The sequence below is a fragment of the Carassius gibelio genome, chromosome A23 (genome assembly GCF_023724105.1).
Source record: "Carassius gibelio isolate Cgi1373 ecotype wild population from Czech Republic chromosome A23, carGib1.2-hapl.c, whole genome shotgun sequence".
Taxonomy (NCBI): Eukaryota; Metazoa; Chordata; class Actinopteri; order Cypriniformes; family Cyprinidae; genus Carassius; species Carassius gibelio.
Genome location: NC_068393.1, coordinates 21,066,827 through 21,082,156, shown reverse-complemented (window position 1 = coordinate 21,082,156; position 15,330 = coordinate 21,066,827). Strand labels below are relative to the sequence as shown.

Below are 15,330 nucleotides of genomic sequence, written 5' to 3'. Positions count from 1 at the left end.
CTGCACTGTTGTCCTCTTTGCATGTCTTTTTCTTTCACCCCGCTCTTGTCTCATCCGTTTCTCTAACCCTCTCATATCTATCATGCTATTATTAGAGAACAGGAGAAAACAGTATTGTAGCATCTGCCATATCCGGCAATGCAATCAGTGATTGAAATGCCACATGCAGTTGAATTTAAAATACACATTCCTTTCTGCATTTCCCAGAACCATCATGAAGACCGAATATTCATTCATGCATTTGTGCATTTCCGAAAACTGACCCAAAGAAAGAATTCCTTCATTCATTCATCAAAACAAGCTGTAACATGAATCATTAAAAATGTATCGATTTACAATGAATGAGTTTCTATCTTTGGCAGTTTAATGCAGTTTTCAAAAGCACATTAGTCCAATAAATCTTTACCCACCATCTTATCTGAAGATACACAGAAACCTAGACATGAAAAAATTACAATAATCTTAGTAGCAAGATACTCTCATTTAAGTTGAATTGAGCTTAAAATAATAATAATTTAAATAGGTAACATGTGATTGTTAACCGCAAAATCTTCTCGTTTTATTTTTGAAGAAAATCTTACTTGTAGATGCCGACAGATTTTAAGCAGACTTGTGTTTTTATTGGTTAATATTTAACTTGCCCGCATTGACCCAGATCTGTGGAGCAACACCGGGCCTGAAAGCACTCCAGGAACACATACACAATCACACTGTGTGTCTGCGTGTATAGTGTTAGTGTACTGTAATTGGTTTATTTCACTCCAATAAACACAGTTTGTCTCTAGAGACATGTAAGTCCTGGAAAACCTCTAGTGCTATCAGACTCCATTCACTTTATAGCCATTACAGCAGCCTTCAGTTCCAGCACTTCTGCTACTATTATTACACTCTCAAAATAATTCTCTTCCACTACTACTACTACTACTACTAAGTACAAATTACAGCTTCAAGGTATGGTTATTATTATTATTTGTAAATAAGTCACACATAAGCTGTCATTTATTTTTGTTCATTCTCTTAAAAATTTGTATAATTTCACCCTTGTCCCAGACCCAGACTTTCAGTAAACTATGAAGATCTATTATTGTGTGAAAAAAAATATTTGCATTTACATGTTTTATAGGTTAAAGAAGAGGTCTCCAAATTCAGTCCTGGAGGGCCGGTGTCCTGCAGAGTTTAGCTCCAACTTGCCTCAACACACCTGCCTGGAAGTTTCAAGTGTACCTAGTAAGACCTTGATTAGCTGGTTTGGGTGTGTTAAATTAGGGTCTGAGATAACCGCTGCTGGACACGGTCCTCCGGGACTGAGTTTGGTGACCCCTGGATTAAAACTCCCAACAATTCCACCCCTAATAAAGTGCTTTTAGCCTTAGCAAGACAAAGGAGACTGATATTTTATTTGAAAAGTAATTACAACTAAAAATGGAAGTGCTTTAAATCATTTCCAATTTTAAAATAATTTCCACCAGGGTTATTATATTGATGAAATTGACAAAAACACACAACAAAATTACTAAAATGTAAAAAAAAATTGTATAAAAATTAACCATCAAGCCCTATAAAACACGATAAATCATTTTGTGGTGGAAATTGCTTTAAAAAAAGACACTGCATTCTCCTTTGATCATGTACTGTGTGTCTACCATTGGACTGTTATAGTGGGAACATAACATTTTTATTTTGCTTTCTATTTTATTTCTAAAAGTCCAAATGGTCAAAGGTGCACATAGTTGAAGAAACTTCACACTGAACTGATGTCCTTGAGTTTCTATAGTCCAATGCACTTGGCAAAGTATCAGTTAATAACATGACTATAAAGTGGCAATGAATAGGAATTTCTATTCAATTAGGTGCAAACTATGGTTTAGGGATTAAAAATAGACCTTTGACATTTAACTTGCAAATTAGCTCATGCTAGATTGGAGTATTAAGAGTGGCTCATGTCTTGCTTTTTACTGATCATTTTAGATATGTTTAGATATTTATAATATGAAAAAAAGTTTTTACTTCTCTTACTTGGGTTCAGTCAGGATGCATATTTCCATCTTCGAGTGATGCTGAGACTGGAAAGCATGAAATGGTTGTGATACAGATGTGTGATGCTGAAATCTGACTAGGCAGAAATTCGTCTCCCTTTTCAAACAGAACTGGGAGTTAGACATGCTTGTTATCCTCACACTGAAATATAATTATCGCAAATGAGGTTTTGAGACGTCAAGCGTCAAGTTCAAGCCAAAACTAGAAAACAATCAAAATAACAGCATGTTTTAAAATGTTCACTGTTTTCTATAATGACACAAAACCACTGTTTTGATTATGTCATGTCTGTGAGAAAAACACCATACAGTGACGCAAATGAGATGATTTCCATTATAAAAACCACAACAGAACAACATCCACTACAAAATGTCCTTTGCATGACCTTTAAATGACCATCAGTGTGTGAGAACATAGATCCTACATGAATAAATATTGCCAATTGCATTTCTTTAGTCTCCACAGGGGAAATGTATTCATGGAAAAAGTGCAGTAATGACAGAGCATTTTCATTTTGTGATATGAAATGCATCTCTGAGAAGGGACTATTATTTTGATCTGCTATTATGATTGATAACATTAAATTAACTTTGAGCTCATCATTCAAATGTGAATACATTGTAATATCATGGTGAGTGCAAGAGAGAGTGAGAGCGATTTTCAATTAAATCAATAAATGTCGTGTCAACAGCGTCGTGACTCTGATATTTTGCTTGATCGCTGCTTTGGGATGGATTTCTTGCAGTCTAAACACACCAGTGTAAACACACACACACACACACACACAAGTAATATTGATTTAATTAATTCTAAATCAATTCATATTATATTTGAATAATAACCAGATTTTATTACGACATTTGATATTTTGTTGTATAATGTTATACAACATGCTGATTTTATTAAGATATATGATTAATAGACAATCCATGCTGATATCGAAAATATCATGAAATCTCGACGGGTTCAATAAACAATAAGTTCATGTCAAGTTACTTAAATTTAGATAGGCCTGCTGTTACTCTGTCTGATTTGCTCCGCCAATGAAAATATGACCGAATGAAGTCACAGCAAAATTGACATCCAATCGACAGGATCCGAGGAACACACCAGACAAGTGCTGGTGATTTATTCCTGGTTGAATCAACGTATTTGAATGAATCGTTTGAGTAAATGATTCACTGACTCATTCATAGACTTCACTTGATCATTGCTGAATCTACTAAATATTTAAAAAGCATATACAATATATACAAAACCTTAAAAATTAACTGAATAAACGTCTTTGAATGAATCGATTAAATAAATGATTCATAAAAACAGTTACATGTTGCAAAGACATATAAAACGAGTCAAATTCCCACCGTTAATGCATTTCAATGTTATTACTGAGTAATAATAACAACAAAATTTTAAATTATTTTTACATTTATTATTGAATTAATATGAAAAAATGAATATTAAAATACCATAACTCTAAACTAAGTTTATACTTAGGCTATTATAAATATCACAGATATATCATATGAATGACTGCTGTGTGATAATCAAATCGTGCACTAGTGTGTATAAGTTCCCTGGGAGCTGTTTAATAAAGAAAGTGAATCCATTCCTGCTGAGTGAACTTGAGTCAAACTCCTTGCTCAGACTTCACTCGTTCATCACGGCGGTGTCTTTGTCTGTCACTCCGGTTTCCGTGGTGGTTTTGTGTGTGATTATCGGGTTTCTCTTTAAAAGCTCCCAGAGAAGAGAGACTATATCGAAGCAGGAGAGTTCAGATCAGAAAGCCAGACAATTGATGGACAAGCATCCGCAGGATGATACAGAAATCAACAGTAAACACAACGGTACTCTCCATCACTAGATCCAGTGCTTTAAGTGGGCCGGTACGCAGTGGTACTCAGTACCGCCACTTCCAAATATAGCTCTTGAGCATACCGCCACCTCTCCGTGAGCCCAGAACGTGCTTTTAGCGTACTGGTACGTTCATTTGGACATCTGTTTTAATAGCGGTTTTAATCCTTTTCCTTCACTGCCACTTTTCAGAGCGCCCTTCACAATGCACGCTTCCTAATTCCTCCTTTCGGAGTATGGAGCGTGAATCATTTGAACCAATTTGGGAGTTCGGAGCGGGTTCGCGAATCATTTGAGTCAGTTCGGGAGTTCGGAGCGGGTTCGCGAATCATTTGAGTCATTTTGGGGTTTCGGAGGGGTTCACGAATCATTGAGTCAGTTTGGGGATCGCAAATCATTTGAATCAATTCAGGAGTTTGGAGCGGCTTCGCGGATCATTTGAATCAATTCGAGAGTTCGTATAGGGTTCGCGAATCATTTGACTCAGTTCGGGAGTTCAAAGCGGGTTCGCGAATCATTTGAGTCAGTTTGTGGATCGCGAATCATTTGAATCAGTTCGGGAGTTCGGAGTGGGATCGCGAATCATTTGAGTCATTTCGGGAGTTCAAAACGGATTCGCGAATCATTTGAGTCAGTTTGGGGATCGCGAATTATTTGAATCAGTTCGGGAGTTCGGAGCGTGATTCATTTGAGTCAGTTAGGGAGTTCAGAGCTGGTTCGCGAATCATTTGAGTCAGTTTGGAAGTTTGAATTCAGTAATGCAGTAGCTCTTTCTAAGGGTATTTTTTCAAAATCCTTTTGCACATTTTATTTATGTTCAGTAGTTCTTTCTAGCTCAAGCAAATCCACAAACTAATAAAATGATTTATTATTAAGGTTGCCTGTTGACTGCTGTATATAAAAGGCCTTCAATATAGTTGTTGTTACCTCAGGGGATGAGGGGAGTCATCAAAAAAAAAAAGAAAACACAGAATATATATATATATATATATATATATATATATATATATATATATATATATATATATATATATATATATATTTTTTTTTTTTTTTTTTTTTTTTTTGGCTTTAATAGAGTACCAGCACCTCTTTTGGGTCACTTAAAGCACTGACTAGATCACATCATAAACTAGTAATATTAAGGAGTAAGTGACAGGAATTTGACTTTATCCTTTACTTTTGAATGCACTGGCAAGTCTAAAGGCCTACATGTTTTCTAATTTTAATGTTTTCATTATTAAATAGTGTTTGCAAAAATATTTTATTTGCAAAACCCACCATAAGTCATCTCATGTTCTCATGAAGTCTCGTTCTCATGTTCATCTCATCTCATATATATATATATATATATATATATGTACACACACACACAACCAAAACTAATAAACTATACAAAAGTACTCCAGTATGCAAAACAGTAAAGCACATGATCAGTAAAATTATTTGGATTTGAAAAAATGTCTGGATGGTTGGAGTCAGCAGCACAAGAGTGGAAAGCAACTGTGACCTCCACACAACAGCATTTATGTGAAGATGTCTTTGAAGAGGGCACCATGTCAAGTGTGATGCAGAACTTTTTAAGAGATCTTAAAGTTTGAGATCTCAAAGAAGGTAAGAACTCTATGCTGGGAAAGAGTTTTGAACCGAATGCAAAGGTTGCAACATGCTCTATTACACTTTTAAAATAGCGCTTTAATGTATGTTCATATGCGTTGTTTATATATTGTTAATATTTTGTTTCATTATTGCATATATACAATCATATTCTGCATATATGACAATGTTCTTCCATTAGATTACATATTCAAACATATTAAAAACAAAAGACAGAGAGTAGAGAGTATATATATATATATATATATATATATATATATATATATATATATATATATATATATATATATATATAAATATATATATATATTTAAGTCAAAAATTAAATATTTACTCACCCTCAGGCCATCCAAAATGTAGATGAATTAGTTTTTTCATGCAGATGTCAAACACAAGATCAGAGAGATCATTGAGGAGGAGGAGGAGATCAACTACATGCAAAGGATGGGAGACAAGTGGCTCCATGACCTGAAGAAACTGAGGTGCGTTTCAAAGAGAAAAAATAAAAATAAAAAAATGTATTAGTTGTATTATTACTGTACTATTAATATGTACTAGTGTTATGTGTTAATATAATTTAATTATTATGCATTAATAAATTGAATATAACAATTACAGACATAATAAAAATGTGTTGACTAAAACTTAGCTATGACATTAGTGCCCCCTTGTGGTTATTTTTTTTTTTAACCATGGTTGAGATTGTTTCAAACAGTTAAGAGGTCACATAATAGTATTAATAATAATTATTATTATTATATAGGGATTTTTGGTAGGATCTACAGATAAATTTAGATATTATATTTGATAATTATTATAATAATTACACTATGTTTTAATAGCTGTGTTACTAGAGCCCCCTTGTGTGTTTGTTCTACTATAGCTAATTTTATTTCAAGAATTTCATGACTTTCTAATTTACTAAATAACAAACAAGTAAAGGTGTCTTTCACAGGACAAACTGGGTGAAGGAGTGTTTAGATGTGGCTCTGTATCTGATTCTAGTGTTTAAGGAGACATGTGGAATTCTGCCCAACGGCAAGAAAAAGACTCACTATTACAATGAACTCAGTGTGTCCATTTCCTGTGGCATTCTGTTGGCTGCTCTGCAGGTCAGATACACACAAAAAGCAAATTACACAAACACCCAAATCAAACATTAGATTTTTAAAAAAGTGGATCTTTGGTTTAAATGTGTAACATTCCATTGTTCTCTTTTCTCTCTGTTCTCTTTTTGTGTGTGTTCGAATATGGGGCTGGTAACGTGACGATGACTCCTCTGAACTGTTTGCATGATTTCTTTAATGTACGATTCATATATTATCAGTGTTGTGCTAGTTACTAAGAAATAGTACAGTTACTAGTTACTTAATTCAAAAAGTAACTCAATTACTTTGTTGATCACTTACACCAAAAAGTAATGCATTTCTGTTAAAAGTAACTTTTAAGTTACTTTTTTAAAGACCTTTCTTTAATGTTCCCATTAATTCTCTTTTATGCGTTATGGTCTATACAAACACAAAGTAAAACAGAAAGTAATTTTTAAACATTATTTTGATTGAGGCAGACCAGCACAAACTGAATATTGTATCACAAGGATTTCTGAAATAAATAACAAAACACCTGAATAATATATTCAGAATCAAAAACTAAAGTTGCTTCTGCATCATAAAAGCTGTGTTGAGCCCTTAAAAATGTTCCTTTCACAGCTTAAGTATGAAAACTATCAACAATGGACAACATACACAAAACATTTTGAAATAACTAAATGAAAGCAATCTGAAATATTCAGAATCAATTTCGAAAAACATACATATACATACACACACATCATCACAGCATCAAGGGCTATTTGAGCAAGAAGGAGAGTGATGGGGTGCTGCGCCAGATGACCTGGCCTCCACAGTCACCGGACCTGAACCCAATCCAGATGGTTTAGGGGTGAGCTGGATCGCAGACAGAAGGCAAAAGGGCCAACAAGTGCTAAACATCTCTCGGGGAACTCCTTCAAGACTATTGGAAGACCATTTCAGGTGACTACCTCTTGAAGCTCATCAAGAGAATGCCAAGAGTGTGCAAAGCAGTAATCAAAGCAAAAGGTGGCTACTTTGAAGAACCTACAATATGACATATTTTCAGTTGTTTCACACTTTTTTTGTTATGTATATAATTCCATATATAATTCCACGTGTTAATTCATAGTTTGATGCCTTCAGTGTGGATCTACAATTTTCATATTCATGAAAATAAAGAAAACTCTTTGAATGAGAAGGTGTATATATATATATATATATATATATATATATATATATATATATATATATATATATATATATATATATATATATATATATATATATATATATATATGCTGTTTAGCTGTTTAAAAATGAAATCTATGTTATCATGCCAAGGAGCTGACTGAAAGCCGGCGACTCCACAGTAGAGACAGGCTGCATGTTTTTAACAGTTTCACCTGTATGAGAAAAACATACAGAGAATCACTTAAGACACTTTGCTGTAGACCCATTCCGATTGCGAAAGTGTGCACGCAGATTATGAATTCGTGGGTACAGATCACTGATTCAAAAACCGAGGCTACGGTTTACAAAATCTGAGTGCACGGATTGGAAATTCGTGGGCTAGGATAGGACATTCAAACCAGAAAGACACAGCTTACATTTGACTAAAAGGTTTTTGTCTTTATGCTCAACTAAAGTGAAATAATGAGCACATTTCCACTTTGAGAAACTCGTGTTGCTCTCACCTTGACTCGCCATGACTGCCACACATAACTTGAATAAACGGAAACACGCCCACAGTGCGTCTTTGTGTTTACAGTGGTTGGCATCCACCAGGCCCCAAGGAAGTCGACCGGAAGTTGAAGTCGGCTGGGGGCTGCCATATTGTAGCAGAACTTCACTTGCGTTAGCATTCCCATTGACTCCCATTCATTTTGGCGTCACTTTGACAGCGAATAACTTTACTTCTGAGGCATTTAAAGACTCCATTTGTCCATTATTTATTTCTAAACATACACGACAATGTATAAAGGGCTCCATTACCTTCTATGTTACATTATGGCCCCGTAGAAACAGTTTTTGTAAAAAATAGGCTAACGATTGCGTCATAACCACGGGACTCTCTGTCGCATTACCGTACAGACAGGTGGAGAAGCTCGCAGGCAATTAACTTAATATGGCGTACTGGCGTTACATTTTAAAATACTATACAAAATAATAAATCAGAATACTTACTCCTGCTCACTCAAGACAAAGAACTCCCCGCTCAAGCTCGCCGTCTCTGCAAGATTAACGATGACAGTTTGCACGCACAGCTACTAGAACATTTACATCTGTCAGACAGGTCGCTGATGTCCTCAAGCTTCGTTTGAGTCTGCGCGTCAGAAACGGAAGTGCTAAAAAATGCTAAAAATGGGCTTCAATTGTCTCAGTTGAGTTCCAATGGGGTCGCTGTGTCCATTTCTTTTACTGTCTATGGCATCCACCAATCCTACAATGCGTCGCTGCTGCAAACAGGTTAGGCTGCACTTCAATCAAAATTAATTTATTTTAAAAAAGTAACGGACATTGCATAATGGTAACGGTAAGTTAATTTATTTAAAAAGTAATGTGTTACAGTATTAGTTACTGTCAAATGGAACTGACTCAAATGATTCAGGCTCCGAACTCCCGAACTGATTCAAATGATTCGCGAACCCACTACGAACTCCCGAACTGACTTAAATGATTCGCGAACCACAAACTGACTAAAATGATTCTCCAACCTGCTCCAAACTTCCAAACTGACTCAAATGATTCGCGAACCAGCTGCGAACTCCCGAACTGACTCAAACGATTCACGCTCCGAACTCCCAAACTGACACAAACGATTCGCGAACCCGCTCCGAACTGCCGAACTGATTCAAATGATTCGCGGTCCCCAAACTGACTCAAATGATTTGCGAACCCGCTCCGAAATCCCGAACTGACTCAAATGATTCGCGATCCCGCTCCAAACTCCCGAACTGACTCAAATGATTCGCGATCCCGCTCCAAACTCCCGAACTGACTCAAATGATTCGCGATCCCGCTCCGAACTCCGAAATGACTAAAATGATTCTGAATTTGGGCTCCTGGGGTCTCAAAAAAGAAACATTTTCAATCTGCAAGGTGAACGTTATGACATCACCAGTGTTGTGCTAATTACTTTACAGTTACTAATTATTTAATTCAAAAAGTAACTAAATTACTTTATTGATTACTTACACCAAAAAGTAATGCATTACTGTTAAAAGCATCTTTTAGTTACTTTTTTAAAGACCTTTCTTTAATGTTGCCATTAATTCGCTTTTATGCGTTATGGTCACACAAAGTAAAACAGAAAGTAATTTTTAAACATTATTTTGATTGAAGCAGACCAGCACAAACTGAATATTGTAATAATGCAAGGATTTCTGAAATAAATAACAAAACACCTGAATAATATATTCAGAATCAAAAACTAAAGTGGCTTCTGCATCATAAAAGCTGTGTTGAGCCCTTAAAAATGTTCCTTTCACAGCTTAAGTATGAAAACTATCAACAATGGACAACATACACAACATTTTTTTAAATAAATAAATGAAAGCAATCTGAATTATTCAGAATCAATTTAGAGAAACATATATATACACACACACACACACACACACACACATACACACACACACACAGTACAGACCAAAAGTTTATTTTACGGTTATTGCAAGATAATGCAATCTGTATGGCGAAGATAATTTTTCAATAATCATCTCTAAATTACAGTCCACCATGGGTTTATTACTGTGACAAAGCATATATAGTTAAATGTGAAAAAGTGTGTCATTTGTTAGATGTTGAAATACTTTATTCCATCCCATCTTAGTATGCAGAGACATAAGCTAAGCTAATTGTAGGATAGTTCAACAGAAGTGTAAACACCTCGTTCTGTAATTTGTAATATATATTAAATTAGAAAAAAAGTAGACTGAATAGAAAAAGAATAGGGAACGCTAGAGTGTTAGAGGGTCCATTTTTTATAATAGATAAAAAGAAAACAAGTAAATAGAATATAAAATGAGTAAATAACGCTAGTGTTAGAGGGTATTTTTATAATAAATAAAAATAAAACAATAGAATAGAGAGTTCTAGATGCTAGTGTTTGAGGGTCAAGTGTTTTATAATAAAAGCATTAAAAAGAATAGAGAGTGCTAGTGTTGGAAGGTCTGTATAGACGATAGATATATTTTTATCAATTTTATTATTATAATTTTATTATAAATAATTTGAATACTTTTTTTTACCCAAACGGTGCTTTTATTTTTTGCAAATCAAGGCGAAGCGTATCCTTTGTTAGATGTTAAAATAATTTATTCTTTCCCATTTTATTATACAAAGACAAATTTCTAAGCTATTTGCAGAATAATAATAAAAATAATATTCATAATAATTCGGGTACTTTTAATGATTTATTTATTTATTTTCTTTCAGGCTTTTATTTTGAAAACATCTTTCCTGTAACGTTACGTACAAAACAGTTGACGCATTTGACGTTGTCTAGCACAGGAAGTTACTTCACTTGACAGCTTTCTTTAATCGACTTTCTTACTATGTTTGCCTTTTGTGATTGATATAAGAAAGTAGATATGTAATATATCTCAACATCTTCTAGTTGGACTGTTAGCATCAGGCTCGCTGAGAGCAGCGCTGTAGTTTGAGTGTGTTTGTGGAGGTGAAGGTGGAGATGTGTTCGATAGAGAAGGTGCTGGGCGACGCGCGAACGCTGCTGGAGCGGCTGAAGGAGCACGACACGGCCGCAGAGACTCTCATCGAGCAGTCGAGCGTCCTCAACCACAAGATCCACAGCATGAAGGAGGTTGGAATCACTCTCCCTGACAAGGCATGATATGAACACCCTACAGAGCACACATATGACCTCTTAAGTACGACGGCGTTTTAGTGCCGCGTTGAAAAAAAAAAAAAATTCTAAAATTGAAGTGAATGAAGTCGAAGTGTTTCCAGAATAAAGTCGTAACACTACGAGAATGAACTCGAAATACTACGAGAATAAAGTCGAAATATTACTAGAATAAAGTGCTGTCAAATAATTAATCGCAATTAATCACATCCAAAATATTTTTTTGTTTGTTAACATAATATATGAGTGTATAGTGTATATTTATTATGTATATATATATATATTTTTTTTTTTTGTTTGTTTGTTTATATATTAAATATATTTATGTATAATATAAAATATAATAATATAAATATATAAATGTACATACATGTAAATATTTTCAAAATATATACTGTATGTATTTACATATCCAGTAACGTTACAAATATATACATATTCCCAAATTAAGATACATTTAGTGACAAAACATCTTTCAACAGATTATTTTTCTTACTCCATTGACTACAATCTATCTTTCTTGTTTTTAACAAACTCACGTAATTTTGATCTAATTTTTGGAGAACTAGACTTATGTTCTTATTGTGTGTGTATGTGTGTGTGATTTTTGTTTTTTTATTATTATTAATTGATAATCAAATTTGTTATCAATTATTATTAATCCCATAAAAACATATATAGATAGACACATAACGTGCAGCCTGAATTAATTGATAATCAAATTATTTGTCAGTTTAGTTGTTTAAGTTCTATGTGATGCGTCTGATGACTAATGAAGAATAACCAGTTATCACCCATTATGAATTTCTGTTTTTCCTGTATGTAGAACATGGAGGAAAGCACAGAGTATCAGGAGCTGTCCAGATACAAACCTCACGTCCTGCTGACCCAGGAGAACACCCAAATCAAAGACCTCCAGCAGGAGAACAGAGGCAAGGCGGTGTGAGTTTCTTCAAAGTGTCTCGCATTTGTAGAATGAATCCCTGATTCGACTCTTTGTGCTGTTCACAGAGCTGTGCATCTCTCTGGAGGAGCACCAGTACGCCTTAGAGCTGATCATGGGCCGATACCGAAAACAGATGCTTCAGCTGATGATGGAAAAGAAAGAGATTGATGCCAAACCTGTGCTTAGCCTTCACAAGGATCAAGCTAAGGTGCCAGCTAGACCTTTGCTTTCTTAATAAAATAGTTCATCCAGAAATGAGGATTTGTTGTAAATGTACTCACTCTCAGGCCATCAAGGATGTAGATGAGTTTGTTTCTTCATCAGAACAGGTTTGGAGAAATGTAGCATTCCATCGCTTGCTCACCAGTGGATCCTCTGCAGTGAATGGGTGCCATCAGAATGAGAGTCTAAACAGTTGATTAAAAAAACACAATCCACAAATAATCCACACCTCTCCAGTCCATCAGTTAATATATTGTGAAAATCTTGAGTGTTTGTAAGAAACAAATCCATCATTACGGTGTTTTAACTTCAAATTGTCGCTTCTGGCAAATTAATTCATAATCCATAATAACGCTTCCTCCAGTGAAAAAGTGCATCCTTTGTTGTCCTCTCACATCAAAATTCACTCACATTTTTGTTTAACCTGTTAACTGTCACTCACGTTTTTGAAGATAGACTTGAATGTGCATGATACAAACCTAAATTTTTATAATTCATGACTGAAAACATTTTGTAACATGATTTTGATGTGCCATTTACATGGTAATGCAATGTCTGATTTTAAAATGGGTTTTAAAGGATGAATTTTGAGATTTTATGTTTTCAAGTGATATATAACTTCTGATGATTCCTAAAATGTGATAGAGAAAAAGGCAACGAGGAAGTATTATTTTTAAACAAAGGTCAAAGCTCCTTTTGTAATGTAGATTTTTGAGTGTGCACTCTTGTCATAAATTCATCTATTACTTTTCCTACATAATTTTTAACAAAAAATATTGGTATAATATATATTTGGGAGTCTTAGACCTTTCCAACGATATATAGTTTGTCAAGATTAGATTAGATTTGATTGTAATATAGTATAGTCAACGTAGGTGTCCCGTATACGGGACGGGGTGACATTTAACAGGTTAAAACGGTTTTGGCCTGGTGCTTGATCTGTGCATATTTCTCTCCTGATTCAGACAAGATGACTTTTTAACTGAAGAAAGAAATATTTTGGATAGAGGCCTCGTATTTTAGATAGCAGCAACACTCAAGATTTTCACTTCACAATACATTAACTGGTGGACTGGAGTGATGTGGATTACTTGTGGATTATTGTGATGGTTTTATCAGCTGTTTGGACTCTCATTCTGACGGCACCCATTCACTGCAGAGCATCCATTAGTGAGCAAGCAATATGATGCTAAATTGACCAAAGTCTGTTCCGATGAAGAACGAAACTCTACATGTTAACTCTACCTGTTCCTTTAAAAGTTTGCATCAGTTTCTTTAAGTTATTCTGAAACCAGGCAGGATGAAACCTAAAATAAGCCTTTATTCCAGGAGGTTCAAACCCAGTTGGAGCGGATCTGTGAAATGGGTCAAGTAATGCGTCGAGCTGTGCAGGTGGATGACCAGCGCTTCTGCTCTGTGAAAGAGCAATTGGCACAGCTTGAAGTAATGGCTTTATTTTAATACATCGGCTTAGAATATCTGTTTTTGTATGTTCATGTAACACATCTTATTGTTGATGCAGATTGAAAACAAGGAGCTCAGGGGACTGCTGTCCATCAGCAACATCTCTGTGAAGCCACAGAGAGAGGAGACAAACCCTGCTGAGACGGCAGCTCAGAGCCCTAAGAAACAAGAGCCCTAATAGAGGAAAATGTTACTTTCGATTTTCTATGTCGGGTGACCTGGCGTCCACTGACATCAGTATCTGTATCGGGATCTCTAGTGTTGATTTGGACTGTCCCGGCGGGGTTTAACTTCCTCCTGCCTGATGATGCACTTTCTGATGTGAGTTATTAATGATGGTAATGTTTTTGTTCAGTAAAGATGCATCACCTCTTTAGTTTTTATTTTAATAATAGATGCTTAATAACTTAAGATAAATTTGGATTATAGATCAGTCCTGGCTGTATTTTTTGTTTGCATTTTCCAAAAAAATAAAACGTTTTTTAAAATTAGAATTTTGTCTTTTTGATTTAGCCTAAGCAGGATTATAGGTATTTTTAGCTCACATGATTAAATTGTGTTTGGAGTACAATGTATATTTGTGAAAACCGATTATTACAGGCCTGTTAACTAATTTTCATCTCAGGAAAGCAATCATATGTACTGCAGTTGTTATTTTGTATAACACAATATGTAAAATAAAATACAGTTATTCATGTTTAAATGTGATAAGTTTTATGTTTTATCTGCAGGTTGATATTTATGTGATATATTTTAAAGCATGATATTAAATGTAAAAAAAAATTCTGAAACCTAGAATCCATCATACAGTGTGACATTTTATTTCAATAAATATGTATTAATATTCTATTTACATGTAAAATAAACTAAAGGGATATCATTTTTTATATAATTTGTAATACTTTAATTGTCTGATTATTAATCTATAATTAATGTTTAATGAAACTTTCCAGTAATTATATTTTACCCTTACTATTAAATTACTATTAAAATTACTTACAGTATTTATATCTTTTGTGATACTTGAAATTATCATTATATTAAAGTTATGTTTACATTTAAAAAATACTATTAAAACATTTTTCAGCGTTGGTTAGAAAGCTATAATTAATATGCTTGGATTTCAGTGTAGTATTGAACGATGCAAAATTCCATTAAATCTACTAAAAGCTTATTTTGGAGTTGGTACAGTTTATTTATACAGTAGTATATGTATTTGTTTGATTGCTAAATATTTTAGATTAGATTAGATT

The 15,330-nt window shown here is 34.4% G+C and overlaps 2 protein-coding genes across 3 annotated transcripts; both read left to right on the top strand.

Moving 5' to 3' along the window:
* Positions 1-3,562: 3,562 nt before the first annotated feature.
* Positions 3,563-11,211, top strand: LOC127944344 (iodotyrosine deiodinase-like). Its single transcript, XM_052540222.1, has 4 exons — positions 3,563-3,896; positions 5,891-5,990; positions 6,464-6,620; positions 11,200-11,211. Exons 1-4 carry the CDS (start codon positions 3,563-3,565, stop codon positions 11,209-11,211), a joined length of 603 nt encoding a protein of 200 aa, XP_052396182.1.
* On the top strand, positions 11,065-14,780 carry LOC127944948 (suppressor of IKBKE 1-like). Of its 2 annotated transcripts, none has more exons than XM_052541396.1 (5): positions 11,065-11,403; positions 12,272-12,377; positions 12,457-12,599; positions 13,943-14,056; positions 14,136-14,780. In XM_052541396.1, exons 1-5 carry the CDS (start codon positions 11,272-11,274, stop codon positions 14,253-14,255), a joined length of 615 nt encoding a protein of 204 aa, XP_052397356.1. In that variant the 5' UTR covers positions 11,065-11,271; the 3' UTR covers positions 14,256-14,780. The 2 variants fall into 2 exon arrangements, with proteins under 2 accessions (XP_052397356.1, XP_052397355.1); XM_052541395.1 differs by having other exon boundaries at positions 11,065-11,427.
* The last annotated feature ends 550 nt before the right edge of the window (positions 14,781-15,330 follow it).

Coding starts and splice junctions, on each gene's coding strand:
- LOC127944344 (XM_052540222.1), top strand. CDS start 3,563: ATGAATGACTGCTGTGTGATAATCAAATCGTGCACTAGTGTGTATAAG. Junction 3,897..5,890: donor ACACAACGGTACTCTCCATC/ACTAGATCCAGT, acceptor TTTTTCATGCAG/ATGTCAAACACAAGATCAGA. Junction 5,991..6,463: donor CATGACCTGAAGAAACTGAG/GTGCGTTTCAAA, acceptor TGTCTTTCACAG/GACAAACTGGGTGAAGGAGT.
- LOC127944948 (XM_052541395.1), top strand. CDS start 11,272: ATGTGTTCGATAGAGAAGGTGCTGGGCGACGCGCGAACGCTGCTGGAG. Junction 11,428..12,271: donor GAATCACTCTCCCTGACAAG/GCATGATATGAA, acceptor TCCTGTATGTAG/AACATGGAGGAAAGCACAGA. Junction 12,600..13,942: donor TTCACAAGGATCAAGCTAAG/GTGCCAGCTAGA, acceptor CCTTTATTCCAG/GAGGTTCAAACCCAGTTGGA.